Source organism: Lactuca virosa, chromosome 3 (assembly GCF_052849685.1).
Source record: "Lactuca virosa cultivar CGN04683 chromosome 3, Lactuca_virosa_CGN04683_v6, whole genome shotgun sequence".
Taxonomy (NCBI): Eukaryota; Viridiplantae; Streptophyta; class Magnoliopsida; order Asterales; family Asteraceae; genus Lactuca; species Lactuca virosa.
The window spans coordinates 216,210,514-216,230,446 of NC_136428.1; the positions used below are offsets into that span (position 1 = coordinate 216,210,514).

General features: G+C 35.6%; 1 protein-coding gene across 1 annotated transcript; it reads left to right on the forward strand.

The window, feature by feature from the left end:
- The first annotated feature begins 453 nt into the window (after positions 1–453).
- On the forward strand, positions 454–2,839 carry LOC145166978 (7-ethoxycoumarin O-deethylase-like). Its single transcript, XM_079086049.1, has 2 exons — positions 454–1,490; positions 2,121–2,839. The coding sequence occupies exons 1-2, from the start codon at positions 618–620 to the stop codon at positions 2,727–2,729; spliced, it is 1,482 nt and encodes a 493-aa protein (XP_078942175.1). The 5' UTR covers positions 454–617; the 3' UTR covers positions 2,730–2,839.
- Positions 2,840–19,933: the final 17,094 nt, after the last annotated feature.

The following is a 19,933-nucleotide window of genomic DNA, read 5'->3' on the forward strand; positions in this document are numbered from 1 at the left end:
CTCATCCCATTCGTCTCTCATTCATTCAAGCATCGGTTCTCTCTTCTATGTTATTATATCAGCCTTTAGCAACGTTGCTTATCCAAGGAGAAAAACTTAAAAGCAACACGAATTTAATAATAAAAATTATAGAATAAAAAAGCTAAAAAAAATAATAAAAAAAAAAAGGTAAAAATCTCTTTTTACTTGTACTAAATGGCCAAAAACAAGCTGGCCATAAAGACTTTGGTACAATGTTTTCAAATCATAAAAGTCATTCGTCTCAAAAAGTTTCCTTAACATATTTTGAAAGCAACAAGAACCATTTCAATAATTTTGTCTAACTATTTCTATTAGTTTTCCAAAAACGTGTTTGCGAAAGAATTTATTTCCTAAAGGGCATAAACAAACTTAGCTTATTCAAAAAGTATATTTATTTTTTAAATAATTGTTGGGATCCTGAAATCTAAAAGATTACTACCGATTGCGATTTGAGCGAGCTAAAATAATTTTTGTATTAATTTATATGATAATTCATGTTAATGCAACTATGCAAGTATCAAGTATAAAGAACAATATCTGTGGTCATATCACACACTTACCTAGGTATAACCAGCGACACCTACGAACCACCATCAATGGAGTTTATGCTTATTGCTCTTGGTTTGTTCTTAACCTACGCTCTTACTCGAGCCACACTCTCAATTTTTCGAGTCGGCAAACCCAAGAATCTACCCCCAGGCCCAACCCCGTTGCCGATCATCGGAAACCTCCACTTGCTCGGCGACCAACCACACCAGTCTCTGGCCAAGCTAGCAACTATACATGGCCCAATCATGTTCTTAAAACTTGGTCGTATCTCGGTACTAGTCATCTCCTCCGCCGCTGCCGCCAAAGAAGTCCTCCAAAAGCAAGACCTTGCTTTCTCCTCCCGCCATATCCCCGACGCCCTCACCGCCCACAACCATTCCACTTATTCCGTGGTCTGGCTCCCTGTCGCCACCCAGTGGCGGAGTCTCCGCAAGTTCCTTAACACCAACATCTTCTCCAGCAGCTCCCTTGATGCTAACCAGCACTTACGGAGCCAGAAAGTGCAAGAACTGGTGGCATACTGCCGGAAAGCCAGCCACTCCGGAGATTCAGTCAACATCAGCCGAGCTGCTTTCAGAACCACCATGAATCTCCTATCCAACACATTTTTCTCCAAGGATTTAACAGACCCGTATGAGGATTCCGGTAAAGAGTTTAAGGAGCTGGTTGGAAACATGATGGAGGAGGCCGGAAAGCCAAATCTTGTGGACTTCTTTCCGGTGTTGAAGAAGATCGATCCACAAGGGATCAGGAGGAGATTGACTCTTTATTTTGGGAAGGCTTTTGAGATTTTTGAGGAGTTGATTGAAGAGAGGTTGGGGAACAGATCGAAGCAGGATGATGTATTAAATGAGTGTTTGAAATTCAGTGAAGACAATCCAGATGAGATGAATCCAACACACATCAAAAGCTTGCTTTTGGTACGTATTTATTTATTTTTATTGTATTTCAGATTTGGTTTCTACTTTCTACTATATGCAGAAGTACATTAAGTTTAACTGGTCTTTAACACATGTCTAAAACTACTATTGGGTTTTCCCTAAAAAACATGACACTTACTAATTATTTTTCTATCCACCACAACTTTTATTTTTATTTTTATATTTATAATCATTTTATTATTTTTTTTTCTATTTGTTTCATTGGGTATCTAAGAGTTTTTTTAAAAATACGGTAAAAAGTTTTTTTAGACTTTTTTAAGGCATCTCCAATTGGCCTTAAAAATAATACTTTGATATCAAAATTTGCTGTAACCGAACTGCAAACTTTGCTAGAATCGGACTCCAAGCTTTGAACCATTTTAGTGATTTTGTGAAGTAACACGCCAAAATGGTGTGCTAATATTGTAACTCAACTTTACCTTGAATTTGTCATCAATCACCATTACTAAACATTTGTACACTAATTTTAAACTCTTTTGTCAACAATATTGCAATAAATTTCATGATAGTATTTAATTGTTTCCAAATAATTTTAGTTAGAAAAAATAGTTTTAGTATTTTTCTTTCTCTTTTCCAGAATCAACATGTCATTATGTATTTATGTTGTAGGATTTGTTTGCCGCTGGCACTGATACGACTTCAAGCTCGTTAGAATGGGCAATGACAGAAATACTACGCAATCCCCACAGCATGACTAAAGCCAAAGAGGAGCTCGAAGAAATTATTGGTAAAGGGAAAATGGTAGAAGAATATGACATATTAAGGTTGCCTTACTTAGGATGTATATTGAAAGAAACCCTGCGGATTCATCCACCGGTCCCCTTCTTGATCCCACGCAAAACTCAGACAGAGGTCAAACTTAACAACTATATTGTGCCAAAAGGTACCCAAGTTCTAGTCAACGCATGGGCCATAGGACGGGACTCGACCTTATGGGAGGACTCATTGAAGTTCAAGCCAGAAAGATTCTTAACCTCAAGTCTTGATGTTCGGGGTCGTGATTTTGAACTAGTTCCCTTTGGTGCTGGACGGAGAATTTGTCCTGGTTTGCCACTTGCAAACCGTGTGCTTCCAGTGATGTTAGGATCATTACTCAATAATTTCAATTGGAAGCTTGATAGTGGATCGAGACATAACGAATTAGACATGAATGAGAAATTTGGGATCACCTTGCAAAAGGCAAACCCTCTTTGCGTTTTTCCGGTTCCTATGAATTAACATCTATATGGTTATATGATTTACTTGTGTTTTTTGTTTTTACGAACCATCGTATGATAATCATTCTCATATCAAATAAATAAGGCTTCTAATGCAATTACATTTTAATTTCTGCTCGATTATATAAGAATCTATATACTAAATTTACATTGACCAAAAATACACATTTTATGTGTTATGAATATGTAGCTATTTAGTATACATTTAATGAAAAAGTGGCACATGTAACTGTCTATTTCTTTATATAGTAAAGGGTTAATAGAAAAAAGCAAGAAAACTAACATTTAACTAGATAAAATACAATGATAAAAGAACGACGTATGTAGTCGCGTCTTTGAAAATTGCAAGCCAATAAAATCCCACATCGAACACCTTTTCCGCCGTGTATTGAGCTCCATGATTCCATCCGATTGGACCACTATGATAATGATGTAGTATGTCCCTTGCTTCTCTTCCAAATACACATCTCCTTATAATGTTATCGGCACAACTCCAGAATAAATATGGTTCGTCCCAAAAATAATACTTGATGTCGGAAAATAATTTCTTCTTTTGTTGATGAGATAGCCCTTTTGGAAGGTAGTTGTTTGCAAGGAAGTTCACAATGTCCGTGAACCAAGGCTCTTCTCCAACTATTACCATCAAATACTCGTAGGGAAAAGTATCATTTATTTCTTCCTCCTTTAATTCTTCAAGCTCCGGGTTCTCTAATCTTGAGAGGTGACTAGCCGCCACGTTTTCCAATTAATCCTTTTTTGTCCTTGATCTCGATGTCAAATTCTTGTACTAAAAGACCCATCGAATCAACCTTGGCTTCACATCCAGTTTATTAAACAAATATTTTCAAGCATAATGGTCAGTAAACACAATAGTTTTGAACAAAATTAAATAAGGACGAAATTTATCAAAAGCGTAAACCACGACTACTAACTACTTCTTAGTTTCCATGTAATTCTATTGAGTTGGGTTAAGTGTTTTGCTAGCGTAAAATATTGGTCGAAAACGGTTTACAACCCTTTGTCCTAAAAAGGCTCCCAAAGCATAATCACTAACATCACACATTAACTTAAATGGTAGGTTCTAATTTGGGGCAATCATGACCAGAGCGGTGGTAAACTTTTCTTTTAAAGTTTCAAAAGCGTTCAAACAATCATTAGAAAAATGAAAGTTAGCATCTTTTAAAAGCAATTGAGTTAAAGAGTTTTGCAATTTTTGAAAAATCATTAATAAATTGACGGTAAAATCCCGCATAACCCAAAAAACTCATCACCCCTTTTACGTTTATTGGAGGTGGAAATTTAGAAATTACATCAATTTTTTCCCGATCCACCTCTATCCCCACTTTGGAAACTTTTTTTCCTAACACTATTCCCTCTTTAACCATAAAGGGACACTTTTCCTAATTCAATACCAAGTTGGTCTCCTCACACCTAGCAAACATCAAATCAAGGTTAGTAGAGGGGGCTTTGCACAACCTAAAAGACATGAACTTCTCCACCATAAGATGAACCAAAAACTGAAAAATCATGGACGGTTGAACCAAAAACTAAAAAATCATCCATGAACTTCTCCACCATATCATGAAAAATGGTGATCATGCATCTTTAGAAAGTTGAGGGTGTTTTGCACAACCTAAAAGGCATCCGAAGGTAGGCGAATGTCCCATAAGGACATGTGAATGTCGTCTTATATTGGTATCTTGGATCTATAGGAATTTGAAAGTAACCTGAAAAACCATTTAAGAAACAATAGAAAAGGTGACCGGATAATCGTTCGAGCATTTGATCAATTTAAAAGAAAATGGAAATGGTCTTTTCAAGTGACATCGTTTAACTTGCGATAATCGATGCACACCCGCCAACAGGGTTCACCCATGGACTATCCGAAATGGAATAGATAATTATGATGTCTATCAACTTTTCCAATTCTTACTTGACCACCTCTTGCATATTTGGGTTTAATCTTCTTTGGTGTTGTACCATAGGTTTTGGGCTTTCTTCAAAGTTGATCTTGTGTGAACAATAAGAAGAGCTTATTCCTTTGATGTAGGAAATATTCCAAGCGATTGCATTCTTTTTTTCTTCAAAACCTCAACCAAACGTTTCTTCTCTGTAGGTTCTGTATCAGCTGTAATAATCATTCTCATATCAAATAAATAAGGCTTGTAATGCAATTACATTTTAATTTCTTTCGATTATATAAGAAACTAGATATTAAATTTACAATGACCAAAGATACACATTTTATGTTATGAATATGTAGCTATTTAGTGTACATCTAATGAAAAAAGTGGCACATGTCATTGTCTATTTCTTTATATAGTAAATGTTTAATAGAAAAAAGTAAGAAAGCTAACATTTAGCCTGATAAAATTCAATGATGAAAGAACGATGTATGTAGCTGCGTCTTTAGAAAATTATGAGCCAATAAAATAAATAAGAATAAGAATCTGACATATTAAGGTTGCCTTACTTAGGATGTATATTGAAAGAAACCCTGCGGATTCATCCACCAGTCCCCTTCTTGATCCCACGCAAAACTCAGACCCAGGTCAAACTTAACAACTACATTGTGCCAAAAGGTACCCAAGTTCTAGTCAACGCATGGGCCATAGGACGGGACTCGGCCTTATGGGAGGACTCATTAAAGTTCAAGCCAGAAAGGTTCTTGACCTCAAGTCTTGATGTTCGGGGTCATGATTTTGAATTAGTTCCCTTTAGTGCTGGACGGAGAATTTGTCCTGGTTTGCCACTTGCAAACCGTGTGCTTCCAATGATGTTAGGATCATTACTCAATAATTTCAATTGGAAGCTTGATAGTGGATCGGGACATAACGAATTAGACATGGATGAGAAATTTGGGATCACTTTGCAAAAGGCAAACCCTCTTTGTGTTTTTCCGGTTCCTATGAATTAACATCTATCTAGTTATATGATTGACTTGTGTTTTTCGTTTTTAAGAACCATTCGTATCATAATCATTCTCATATCAAATAAATAAGGCTTGTAATGCAATTACATTTTAATTTCTTTCGATTATATAAGAAACTAGATATTAAATTTACAATGACCAAAGATACACATTTTATGTTATGAATATGTAGCTATTTAGTGTACATCTAATGAAAAAAGTGGCACATGTCATTGTCTATTTCTTTATATAGTAAATGTTTAATAGAAAAAAGTAAGAAAGCTAACATTTAGCCTGATAAAATTCAATGATGAAAGAACGATGTATGTAGCTGCGTCGTTAGAAAATTATGAGCCAAAAAAATCCCATATCGAACACCTTTATCGTCGTGTATTGAGCTCCATGATGCCCTTCGGTTGGACCACTATAACAATGATGTAGTATGTCCCTTGCTTCTCTTCCAAACACACATCTCCTTATAATGTTATCGGCACAACTCCCGAATAAATATGGTTAGTCCTAAACATAATACTTGATGTTGGAAAAGAATTTCTTCTTTTGTTGATTGGATAGCCCTTTTGGAAGGTAGTTGCTTGCAAGGAAGTTCAAAATGCCCGCAAACCAAGGTTGATCTCCAATTATTACCATCAAATACTCGTAGGGAAAATTATCGTTGATTTCTTCTTCTTTCAATTCTTCAAGCTTGGGGTCTCTAATCTTGAGAGGTGACTGGCCGTGACGTTTTCCAATCCTTTTTTGTCCTTAATCTCGATGTCAAATTCTTGTAGTAAAAGTATCCATCGAATCAACTTTGGCTTCGCATCCTGTTTATTAAACAAATATTTTCAAGCAGAATGGTCAGTAAACACAATAGTTTTCGACATAATTAAATATGGATGAAATTTATTAAAAGCGTAAACCACGACTAATAACTACTTCTTAGTTGTCGTGTAATTCTCTTGAGTTGGGTTTAGTGTTTTGCTAGCGTAAAAGCTTGGTCGAAAACGGTTTTCAACCCTTTGTCCTAAAACGGCTCCCAAAGCATAATCACTAACATCACACATTAACTCAAATGGTAGGTTCTAATTTAGGGCAATTATGATCAGAGCGGTGGTCAACTTTTCTTTCAAAGTTTCGAAAGCGTTCAAATAATCATTAGAAAAATCAAAGTTAAGCTCTTTTAAAAGCAATTGAGTTAAATGGTTTTGCAATTTTGAAAAATCTTTAATAAATCGGCGGTAAAATCCCTCATGAACCAAAAAACTCATCACCCCTTTTACGTTTATTGGAGGTGGAAATTTAGAAATTATATCATTTTTGCCCGATCCACCTCTATCCCCGCTTTGGAAACCTTGTGTCCTAACACTATTCCCTCTTTAACCATAAAGTGACACTTTTCCCAATTCAAGACCAAGTTGGTCTCCTCACACCTAGAAAGCACCAAATCAAGGTTAGTCAAACAATTATGGAATGATGAACCAAAAACTAAAAAATTATCCACGAACTTCTCTACCATATCATGAAAAATGGCGATCATGCATCTTTGGAAAGTAGATGGGGCTTTGCATAACCCAACAGAAATCCGATGGTAGGCGAATGTCCCATAAAGACATGTGAATGTCGTCTTCTCTTGGTCTCTCAGATCAACACGAATTTGAAAGTAACCTGAAAAACCATCTAAGAAAAAATAAAAAAGATGACCGGATAATCGTTCGAGCATTTGATCAATAAAAGGCAAAGGAAAATGGTCTTTGCAAGTGACATCGTTTAACTTGCAATAATCGATGCAAACCCGCCAACCGGTTACTATTCTTGTGGGAATGAGCTCGTCCTTGTCATTTGTTACCACCGTCATTCCGCCCTTCACTCGTACAATGTGAATAGGCTCACCCATGGACTATCCGAAATGGAATAGATAATTTTGGTATCCATCAACTTTAACAATTATTTCTTGACCACTTCTTGCAACTTTGGGTTTAATCTTCTTTGGTGTTGTACCATAGGTTTTGCGCCTTCTTCCAAGTTGATCTTGTGTGAAGAATAAGAAGAGCTTATTCCCTTGATGTCGAAAATATTCCAAGCGATTGCATTCTTTTTTTCTTCAAAACCTCAACCAAACTTTCCTTCTCTGTAGGTTCTAGATCAACTGCAATAATGACCAATTTCTGTTCATTTTTTTCTAGGAAGGCATATTCTAAATGCTCGGGTAAAGGTTTTAATTCAAAAATTTTAAGCTGTCCAATTTCAAAGGCGTGGGAACTACCCCTCCACGCTGTGCGAATGTCTTCAACCTCGACTAATCGCGACTTTTCCATCTCCCGTGTCGTGCCATGTATTTGGCCATGCCGTAGGAGTTCGATCCAGTTATCAACTCCTTCTATTCGCTTACTTCCATAAGCCTTTCCAGTTCTTTGAGGTCATGTTCTGCATCAAACTCATCTTCTTTCAATGTCATGTATCCCTCAGAATTTTCCTTCTTCCATTCCTTCATTTTTTTCTCCATATATGTATCAATAATATCAACCGAGAAGACCGTATCATCACCAATATTTGAATGCTTCATTGTTGGATCAACACCGAACGTAATAGCATCCTCTCTAACCTGAAATGTCATCTTTGACTCTCTAATATCCACCAAGGCTCGTGTGGAGCTCAGGAAAGGTCTCCCAAGAATGATCGAAATTTGATTGCTTCTTCATCTCAAGCACCAGAAAATATGTTAGAAACACAAATTTGCCAATTTTAACAAGAAGATGTTCACAAATACCTCTCGAAAATGCGACTGTTTTATCAGCTAGATAAATTTTTATTTTGATCAGCTTCGACTCCGGTAGATTCAACTTTTTGTAGAATGAATATGGCATGAGATCATGCTTGCTCCAGAAACGAAAAGATCATGGCTTGTGACTAGATTTTTGAATTGACAAGGAAGTCTCAAGCTCCCGGATACCCCATCTTCTTCTGTAACTTGTTAGGCATAGAAGCTAAGCAATTCTTTTTTAAGATCACACTTGAGGCTTCCTCCAATTTCTTCCGGTTTGTGAGAAGATCCTTCAAAAGTTTTGTGTGTTTTGTCATTAGAGTAACGGCTTCTATGAACATAATATTAATTTGAATGGATTTGATGTACTCAAGGAATTTTCTGTAATCTTCAGCTTTTTTATCTTGCTTTTGACGACTTTGGTACATAAGAGGCGGTTTGTAAGCTTTAACCAGAGGTTGTGTAGTGTGTTTGAATCGAGTATATTGAACGAAATCAACAACATAATGAATTAAGAACAAAGATGTAACTAGAATCAGTTTTGCACTTTGATTACGTCTGAAAGAGTACAGGAACAAAAAAGAGTACAAGCGCTAAAGCTCTCAAAAAGTACTCTCGACTCCCACACTTACCCTATTTATAGGGTGATACAGACATGTTACAAAAAGTACGTAAGGACTAAACATTTTATCATCGGCCTCTAAACAAGCCTTATGTAATACATACATTCTAAGTACAAACTTTGACATCAACACTACCCAGGCCTATATGTACTTAAACACCTCACCACATACTTCCACCCTTAAAATCTCCCCTTAGTGAGAAGTGTCGAATCTATGTCATCATCATCTTCACGGTCTGGTGAAGTACTCGACAAACCTCCGTATACCAGATGATCATCTTTCAGATTTCAGCTTTATCTGCTGATGTATTCCTCTTTCAATTGTTAAGACGAACCATAAGACTTGTATACTGAGAGTTCGTGTATCTCTCCACATCACAAACTTGGAACAAAAATTTTGTTATCTTGTTATTCTTGTTCTTTCCAAAAAAGACAACACCCAAAGGTTTGTGAATAATCTCCCCATCCTCAAAGTCCTTGAGACTACCTTGCCCTTTCAACATCGACTGAGGCACCTTCGAGGTTCTATTTACTGCCATTGCAAGCTCGATATCCGTTATTGCCAAGAAATCATAGTAGTTATCTATGAAAACTTTTATATGAGCAAAACCAATCAAGAAATCATCCTTGTTTTTAATATGAAGCTTCAACACATCGACAATGCTTAATATCTTCGCCATATTGATAAGATCATTTAGGTTCATAGGAGGGAAGTTTGCAATCAAAAAGTCACACACAACATTGTTCGCTCTGACTACGTAGTAACGAAAATTCTGCAATAATCCTTCAAACAAACTTTCTCTCGATATGTTCAACACTTTGACACTTTTGACAGGAGACCAAACTTCCTCTTCCTTCTTTCCCAAAACAACATGGAACTTCATCTTTAATCTCTTATACTCATTTTGATCTTCGAATTGATCAACCAATTGATATTGAGTAGAGATGTACATAATGTGATTGATTGGAACATTCAGTTGGTTAAAGTCATAGTTTTCGATCTAATAACTTTTCTTTGGAATTTTTCCAAAACCATGCATCTTTCATGAAGAAATGACTTGCTCGATTGTCTCGTAACACCAATGCTTACTTGATCTGACTTAACATCAAGATTGGTTGAGAACGAAGTATGTTATTCCACAAGCTTCTTTATCGCATCAACAACAACATTAACTTTGGCATGAAGACCAAAATAGTTTTGTTCTATCTTTGCCACCTCCTTCGACATCTCTGACTTAAGTACCTCCACTTTGAGATTGATAGACTCCTCCAGTTTCTTAACTTGCTCAACAAAAAGAACATGACGTTCTTTTTTAACGTCTTGAAGCTTGGTCACCTCATATTGAAAATTTTCAACATGAAGCTTTAAACGCTCTTCATGTTTCTGCTCAATCTACTCCATGGCCATCTTTAAATGATTTTCTTTTGAATTAAGCATAACATCCATAAAAATCTCAGACACCGAATTTCTACCCCCTGTATCTGCCTGAATTTGTAACAACGAATTCAACTTTTGATTGAGAATTTTAAATTGCTTGCCTAACATGAGCATACGATCCGAAATATTTTCTTCTTCAAGATCAAACTGGATATCAGCAAAGGATACCATTACATCATCATCATCAGGTTCATCTTATAAAATTGTCTTTTCATCTTCAGTGGATTGTGAAGAGAAAAGTGATGTAATTGGTTGTTGCATGATGTTTGAAATAGTAGGTGAAGTGGTAGAAACAGGTAATGAAGTTGGGATTGGAGAAGAGAATGGTGGTAAAGAAGTAGAAGTATCAATGATACTGGTTTCGATGGTAGAGGATAAAATAAGTGAGGTGGGAATAGAATATGTGGCAATAGAAGATGTACTGTGATCTTTGCTATTCATCACCCTTCACCCTAATTGACATTTGTGTCCATATCAGATATGTTCACATGGATGCTTGAGGTTCGAACCCCCTCTGTAACAGACTTAGTCCTCGAAACCTCAGGTGGTATGACATCTGCCTGTACATGGATGGTAGTAGTTGGAGATGCACTCAAATTAGTGGTTGTATCCATATTAGATATGTTTACATTGCCACCAAGACTTCTGGTCTCCTCGAAGGTCGACTTAACTGGAGAGTCCCTTTGAGGTGTCTCGAAGCCCAATCCAATATCATGACGAATCGGTGTCCTTTACCTGCTACTGTCAAAAACAATTTCAACGACCACTTCGTCAAGTGGATCAGCCAATTGCTTCTTCTTCTTCTTGATTTTCTTAACCACCTGATGAGATTACGTTTTTTCGAGGCTGGTGAGACTTGGAGTGGAACATCACGAATACGCACACCCCTCCTGTTAAGATGGGATTTTCGAAGTTTCCTAATTTTCGAAATAGATCCCTCTTTTGGTGAAAATGGCTCATCAGAAGCTTCTTCAATAATTGGTGGTTTAGGAGAATGGCGAGGTCGATCAGCAAGCTTCTTCATTTGTTTCAGAATATCCGTCTTCGATGGAACAACTTCCTTTGGATTTTCTTTTTCAACTTTCTCATGAGCTGATTTCGAAACCACCTTCTCTATTTGCTCAGGAACAGATGTTTGTTCATCAGGTTTCTTTGGTTTCTTTGAAGATTTCACAACCTTCGATGTGCCTTCAACCCCTTTTGGCAAAAAAATCCCTACTTGACATCTGGATTAATGGTTGTCAAATATTGAACAAGAATTGGATTAGCAGAATCCACTTTTCGTAACATGGCATCAGCAATTCGAGCCACAATTGGAAATAACGCAGGATCATCATTAACAATCTTTGGAATCTGATACGTGGAAAACACCGCCTTTGCATCTTCGAATGGTACCAAAATACCCTCTTCATCATATACTTCCCTGAGAATCAAGCTCCAATACCTCGCACACGATACTCCATTCGTGACATTTGTATGATTAATCCATGTTCCAAATACTTCCCACAATTGAGTTACATAGTCGAAATTCAGATCATAGTACAGACCTGCAATCATAACATATACTTCCAACTTTGCTTTATCAAGCCCTGAACTTCGACCAGTCAGACATCGAAGAAAAATCCCAAACAAGAAATTCCAGACACAAGCCAAAGCAATTTTGCAAAAGTGACTGGTTCCTATAAGTGGAGGTTGATGACCCATCTCATTGAAGATAGACACACCATGTTTAGTCGTAACATCATAAAACGGACCTGAATGCGGAAGCTTCATAATATGAGAAAACTGCTTCTTAGTATGCTTGTACTTCTTATCATTCATCAGTTGAAAAGTCACCACTTTGGTTGTCTTGTTGAACACAACTGTTGAACCCGCCAATGAGAACCAGGTCATTGGTAATGAGAATGAAGAAGACATAACCGTTGAAAGAATAGAATGATTGAGAGCCACAATCAACAACTGCAATTATTCTGGATACTTTGTTACATCAGGTTGAACACAAATGTTTGATGGATCAACGTTACCAGTTGTTTCTGCCATGATTAGGGTTTTTGGAGAATTTTGTGGAAAGATGACTATCATGAAAGAATATTTTGGGAAAATTTTGACCAGAGTAAGTAAAACCTTCAAATTAGTCCACCAGAATCCTTTTATAATCAACTGAGATTTTGAATTTGAATCATTCAACAATGAAATGGTGCCACATGTAGCATTGTGTATGGGGTCGGTTTCCAGAAAAGTCGCCATGTCTGAAAAAGTGATCATCACTTTTCCGTAAAAACCCATGAAATAGTTGAATCATCACATCTGTCGTTTCGCGTAGCCCAATAAGATAAGAACCGTCACTTGACCTTCGTTATGTCACCATAAAGCTTCGTCATCGAAATAGCACTTTGACCTTCGATATGAGGTAAGGCTCATTTTCTTTTGGGACTGGAAAGAAAAATCATACGCCAGACTTTGTGAAATCTAGGTTTGAGTTGGTATTACCTAAACCTCGAGGATTCCAGTGCAAATGTGTGCCGAAGAAATAGAGGGAATCAAATTAAACAAAATATACGTAAAGTGACATCAAATAATCATTCGACATAAAAGTAGTTGGATCTCGGGCAAAGATCAATTCATTCAAAATTAAGAGAGATGACGAACTACTTGTGTGGTATCCCGTGAAGTACAATCGAATACTCCTTAATGAGCATCGAAGGGATTCTTTTGCACATGCTTTAAAGGTAGGCTCAATTTTGTTCAAAATCACAACTTAACATAAGTGTGAGTTAAGTGAACAAAATTACTTGTATGACCGGTGTAGTCAGGAACAAGTGAGGTTGAGTCACATTTCAAAGTGACAAGAGTTCGAAATGATATTCAGACTGAAATCATATTCCAAAATAAATAAAAGTTGGATCTTGTTGGGCAAAAATGTCTTGGTGAGAAAACATTTTGTCAAGACCACGCATCACGAAAGGAATACGATTTTGAATATCGAGTATGGTATTTAAATAAATGTTTCATTATATTCTTGAACAAAGTTCACCGTTAATTCTTTATAAGTTGGGATTATTGGGTTTCACCATCGTCACGGAAAAATGAACCAGGATCATAAACACAGACTTGTGCAATATCAACATTCTGGTTGGTTTCTACCATACATGTCGAGGATACGCAGTGATATGGCTGATTCATGAAGAAACTCTGTGGTGAAAAATATTGGTTTAGAAAACACATGGTACCTCTGCATATGCTATGGACTTAGCAGAAATCTCGTAACTCACAACGAGAAGAGAAATGTAGCTTTTCGACTAATGTGAATATAGCCTGATTGGGAAGGAACACTCGTAGTGAGAGATCCATTAAGGTTTCGAAACACATTAAGTCTGTGAGGCTGATGGTCAACATACAGTTGCATACTTCTAGGGACACCTAACTAGTGCAAAGATTCGAAATTGTACTTGTCCCCCTTTGGAATGTTTAGTCCCGCTTTGGAATGTAATCAAATGAGCATTCACTACCTCAGTATGTTGATTCAAGGAAACACTGAAAAATTTTAAACACACCAAACAAAACGAAGACAATATTTTTGGATTTTTTTTTTGAAATTAAAAGAAAAAAATAAATTTTTTGTTGGAGTTTTTGTTTTTGAAATTAAAAAACAAAAATAATAAAATCTTTTTGGATTTTTTGTTTTTAAAATTTAAAAGACAAAAATAAGAAAATCTTTTTAGAAATTTTGTTTTATAATACTGAAATAAAAAGAAACAGCAAAATGTTACCAAACATTCGATATAAGAAGTGTTGAAAAATGTTTTTGTATGTGACCATCACTGAAATAAGACGAACAGTTTTTATATTATCTAACAAATATTATCAGTTATTTCAGGTTGCGTGGATTCGTGCTTAATTATGAAATATAAAAATATGCAAAAGACGAAATACGCAAAGACGGAAAAATAGACGCAATATTTGGTCGTTTGAAGACAAAACAAATCAAGGCTAAAATTGTCAAAAATTTAAAACCTCAAGGGTCAAAAATGAAAATTCAATTCACAATTGTACATGTGTTAGTATATATATATATATATATATATATATATATATATATATATATATATATATATATATATATATATATATGTATATACATATATATATATATATATATATATATATATATATATATATATATATATATATATATAATCGTGTATATATATATATATATATATATATATATGGAAAGGAATGTGAAGAAAGCTTAAAGAAGATAAAGAAATCAATCCTCCAGCAAGACAACCCACATGTGTTTTTCCAACTTTCTAAACCCACTAGCTACTCATCATTCTCCAGCCATCATCCTCCAGCTAATTGCCCCACCACTTATTACTTTTACTTAAACAAACACAAGTTGATGAGTTTGTTAAGTTTCATTTCTGCATATATATATGCATGTACGTGAGTTAAAAAAAGAAGAGTGTATGTGGGTGTAAGTGTGTATTATGAGAGTGTTTGAGTGTTTAATTGCTTTCATTGTAAAAACTCCTGCATTCTCTCATCTCCAGAAAAAGAAACCCAAAGCCAACTTCAAGAACATCATCTTCTTCAAGAACAACTCAAGAACACAACACTACTCATCATCTTCTTCATCTTCAACCCAACAAAACATCATCTTCATATACACTCACCATCTTATATCAACCTCCAAACAACCTCAAAATACCCTCCAAACACCCTCCAAATACCCTCCTTAAACCTCCTCCAAAAACCCTTTCAAATCACCACAACCATCATCACCTTCCTGTTTTTCGACATCAGAATTTGCAAGTTAAAACAAAAATCACCAAGCACAACTCAACAAGATAATACGGGAGAGATTTTCACCGCAAATTATTCAGGACCTTACCTACATCCAGGAATTTTCCTCAATTTTTTTGACCACTGCAAAAACCCAGAGAGACGCGAGAGAGAATTGGCTATCCAGAGAGATTTACTACGAAAATCTATATTCATAACCACCCAAAGCTCTTTCAACATCACCCTCTTTGTTACCTTATACCACCAAAACTACAACCTTATTCCACCTTCTACCACCCTCTAAATACACACTTAAACCTCATCAAATCACCTTAAAAAACCCCATACCCGCATACTTAAAAAACATTACCCGTGTATTTTGTATCGTTTTGTAAACAATTCATTGTTACATAAAAAGAACTTATTGTTACTTACCGGATTGAACTTTGAACAAATAGAGACACAGTCTATTAAGATCCAGTCCAATTCTAAACCAGTTCAGTCAATTTATTGACGAACCGACTTTATATATATTTATATATTTATATATTTTATTACAGCTTTACGTCATTTAAATACTGTCATTTATTTCATTTATAGCTTTCAGTCATTTATAGCTTTCCAGTTTATATTTATTCCGCACTTCTTATTTTTTTCCGCATCTTATCTCCTTAAATATATATATCTGTCACCCAGTAACTGGTATCCGAGCCTTTATTCGTGGTAATCAGATCGTATATTTTCAACAATTGGTATCAGAGCTTGTGTGATTTACCTTGAAATTTTTGTCGAAAACTTTTGGTTAGCGTTTATAAACCTTCCATAAGCTTTTCTTTAAAAATTTCATTTTAATATCACTTGTTCAAAATCCTTAAAAAAAATTAAAATTAAAAAAATTAAAAAAAAATTAAAAAAATTAAAAAAAATTAAAAAAAAAAAAAATTTAAACAAAAAAAATCAGAGCTTGTGTGATTTACCTTGAAATTTTTGTCGAAAACTTTTGGTTAGCGTTTATAAACCTTCCATAAGCTTTTCTTTAAAAATTTCATTTTAATATCACTTGTTCAAAATCCTTTCAAAAACAAAAATTTTATTATGTCTTCTGCTAATTATTCCAACATGAACTCTGTTTCTATTGCTAACAGCTTGGGATCTGGTTCACGGGCACCCATACTTTTTCCCGAAGAGTATAATTCATGGGTTGGCCGTATGAATCTTCATCTCAACTCCATAAATGAAAATGTCTGGAATTGTGTAGAAGGAACATATATTACTCGAGAAGACATGACTACTCTTGTTACAAATCAAGCAACTCTTGCTGAAACCGAAAAAAGGCTGCAACTCCAAGCCAAAAAGGAACTTGTGTCTGGAATTCCCCACAGTATTCTAAGTCAAATGGATGACATAATACTGTTGACTGCAAATCAAATCTAGGAAAATTTAAAAAATCGTTTTTGTGGAAATCAAAGAATTATTGGAAACAAAAGAACATCTGTTTTAAATGAATTCGATAATTTCAAGATGCTTTCATCAGAAACCATCCATGATGCTCATGATAGGTTCAATTTTATCATGGTAAAAATGAACAATTTGGGCATCAAAAAGACACAACACGAGATAAATCTCAAGTTTCTAAACAATCTTTACGAAAGCTGGAAGATGGTTAAACTCATCATTCAGGGAAATCCAGCCATTCATACTGAAACTTTATACAATTTGTATGGAGAACTTCAATCGTATGAATCCTCGATTGACCCACCAACCACTACAGCTTTTGGAGGACCACTTGCTCTCGTTTCCACATCTTCTCAAAACCAAACACCTTTTAATGAACAAAACTTCAATCATTTTAATCAGACATCTTTTCAAAACCAACCCTTTTTGAACAATTCTTTTGATCAATCTGATTTAAATGATGAAGCAGACTACCAACAACTGTGTGCTTTGGTAGCAAACACAAATCTCTAGAGATTTATTCCAAATCACGGTCAATCGAATTTTAAACCAAATTTTCAAAACCGACCATCATTTGGACAAAATAATTCTGGATTTCAACCAAGACCTCAACCTGTTCAAAACAACTCAGGTTTTCAACCAAGACCTTATTTTGGACAAAATTTTCAAAGACCTTCCTTCCAAAACAATTCAAACCAAGGTTTTCAAAACCAGGGATTTCAAAACAATCCCAACTCAAGTCATCATAACAATAACCAAAACAAAAGTTTTCAAAACCAAAACAGAGGATTCCACAATCAAGGTTACACTAATCAAAACAATGGCTTTCAAAACAACCAAAATTTTGGATTCCAACAGAACCCTTCCCAATCTTCCCAACAAATCCAAACTCAAGCTCCTAAAAGACTTCCGATTAAAAGTCAAAAGGATGACAGTGATGAAGAAGTGATCATTTGTCACAACTACAAAGGAACTAATCACTATGCCAGAGAATGCCGAGCCAAAAACAAAACCAAAGTCAAAGACTCAGCATACTACGCTCAAAAAGCCGATGAATTAAAGAAACAGGAAAATCAAGATAAGCAAAGAGCATTGATGGCAATCCATGAACCAAACGTGGAATACTAGCCAACTTCTAAAGACGAAGCTGACAATGAACCAACACAATCAAACTTCTGTTTCGTAGTTGGTGTTGATAGACCTTCAAGAGCTCCAAACGTCATAGAACATGTATGGTTTATGATCTCTGAACTTGGTCTTTCGAAATCAATTTTTGAGTCCCATATAACCAAGATTGAGAAAAGTCTAGAAGCTGATCTCAAAAAATATCATGACACAATGATCAATTCCGATATCTGCAAATCTGAGTTACAAACCTTGCAACTCAAATTTGGAGAATCAACAAGGATAAAGAACAAATTGGAAAGAGACGTTGAAAGAAAATCAGAAGATTATAATCACGTCTTGGAACAATTAAATCAAACCCTAATTCAGAAAAAGGATTTGGAACAAAAAAATCAGTCAGTCATTTCCTCTGAAACAAAAGATGTTTTAGAAAAGGAAATCCTTCAGTTGAAACAAAACTTTCAAGAATCAACTGAAAAATACAAAACTTTAAATGAAAAGCTGACTGATTCTTTAAACCAAACCAATTTTCTTGAATCTGAAAACAAAAGATTGATATGGAATATGAATTCTATCAAAATTGCTAGAAAACTAAGTGATGATGTTTTCACCAAAGCAAACACCTTAGGAACTAGCAAAATTGATACGAATTACAGACCAGGAATTGGAAGAGAATCCTTTGAAAATGAACTAGCTAAACAAGAAAACATGACAATTTGTGAAAACTCTGAATCCACTCTTCCAGATCTTTTCACATCTGCTAATGAGGAAGATTCAGATGACGAAACAGTTATCAACTGTAGCCCAGATGACACTGCTTTCACTGTTTCCAAAAAGTCTATCAAAAGAGTTGTAAAATCTGAAACAAACTCTGCTAGTTCTTCAACAAACCAAATCAAACATACCAATGAAGCAACCATAACCCCACTTAACAAACCAAAGGCTTTTGAAAACAAACCAAAGAAACCTGTTAAACCATACGTCATACCTCAAAAACAGGTTTCCAAACAAAAACCGAAACCTTTTCAAAAACCTTTTGAAAACCGCTTTCAAGAGATCACCTTTAAAAATTCAAGGAACTTTGAAAAACGACCAAATCAGAAAGTTTCAAAACATCATCTTCAAAAAGCCTTTCATAACCGCCAATCACATCCCAGATATGAAGAGAACTTTTCAAAAAAAAAATTCACATCTAGGATATCATTCACCAAATCACAGATTTTATCAACCAACGAATTTTCAGAAACAAATCACTTTTTGGGAAAATTTGATAAATAAAATCAAACCTCAACCATTCCATCCTTATAAACCAAACTCTTATAGCAATATGAAGTCAAATGCTACAAGAAGTTCAGTAAACAAAAAACCCAAAATAAAAACAACTAACAAACCAAGACCATTCAGATTTGGGTACCTAAATCTTCTGTCTAAATTGCAGGTATCTAATGCTGGAGAACCCAAGGATGATACATGGTATATTGATAGTGGGTGCTCCAAGCATATGACAGGAAACCGAAACTACCTTCGTGACTTCAAACCCACCCAAACCAATCAAGATGTTACCTTCGACAACAACATGACGGCAAAAATCAAGGGTTATGGAAACATAACAAATGGTAACTTCACCATAAAGAAAGTTGCCTATGTCGATGACCTGAAACACAACCTCATCAGTGTTTCTCAACTGTGTGATAACAATCTTGAAGTCCTATTCACCAAACAAAGAAGCTTGATCATGGACGCCAAAACCAAAGAAATCATTGTTGATTCTTACCATGCCGGAAATATGTATCCACTTGACATGGATCTTATCTATGGTAAACCCGATATATGTCTGCTATCAAAAGCCCCAGCAGATATCAGTTGGTTATGGCACCGCCGCCTTTCCCATCTAAACTTTGGGTACATCAACAAACTGATCGGCGATGATCTTGTTAGAGGACTGCCACTTCTGAAGCTTGATAATGAAACTCTGTGTGCTGCATGTGAAAAGGGAAAACTTTCCAAATCCACTCACAAAAGCATCTCAGAATCTAGTGTATCCGAACCACTAGAATTGCTGCACATAGACCTTTGTGGCCCTGCCAAAACCCAAACCATACAAG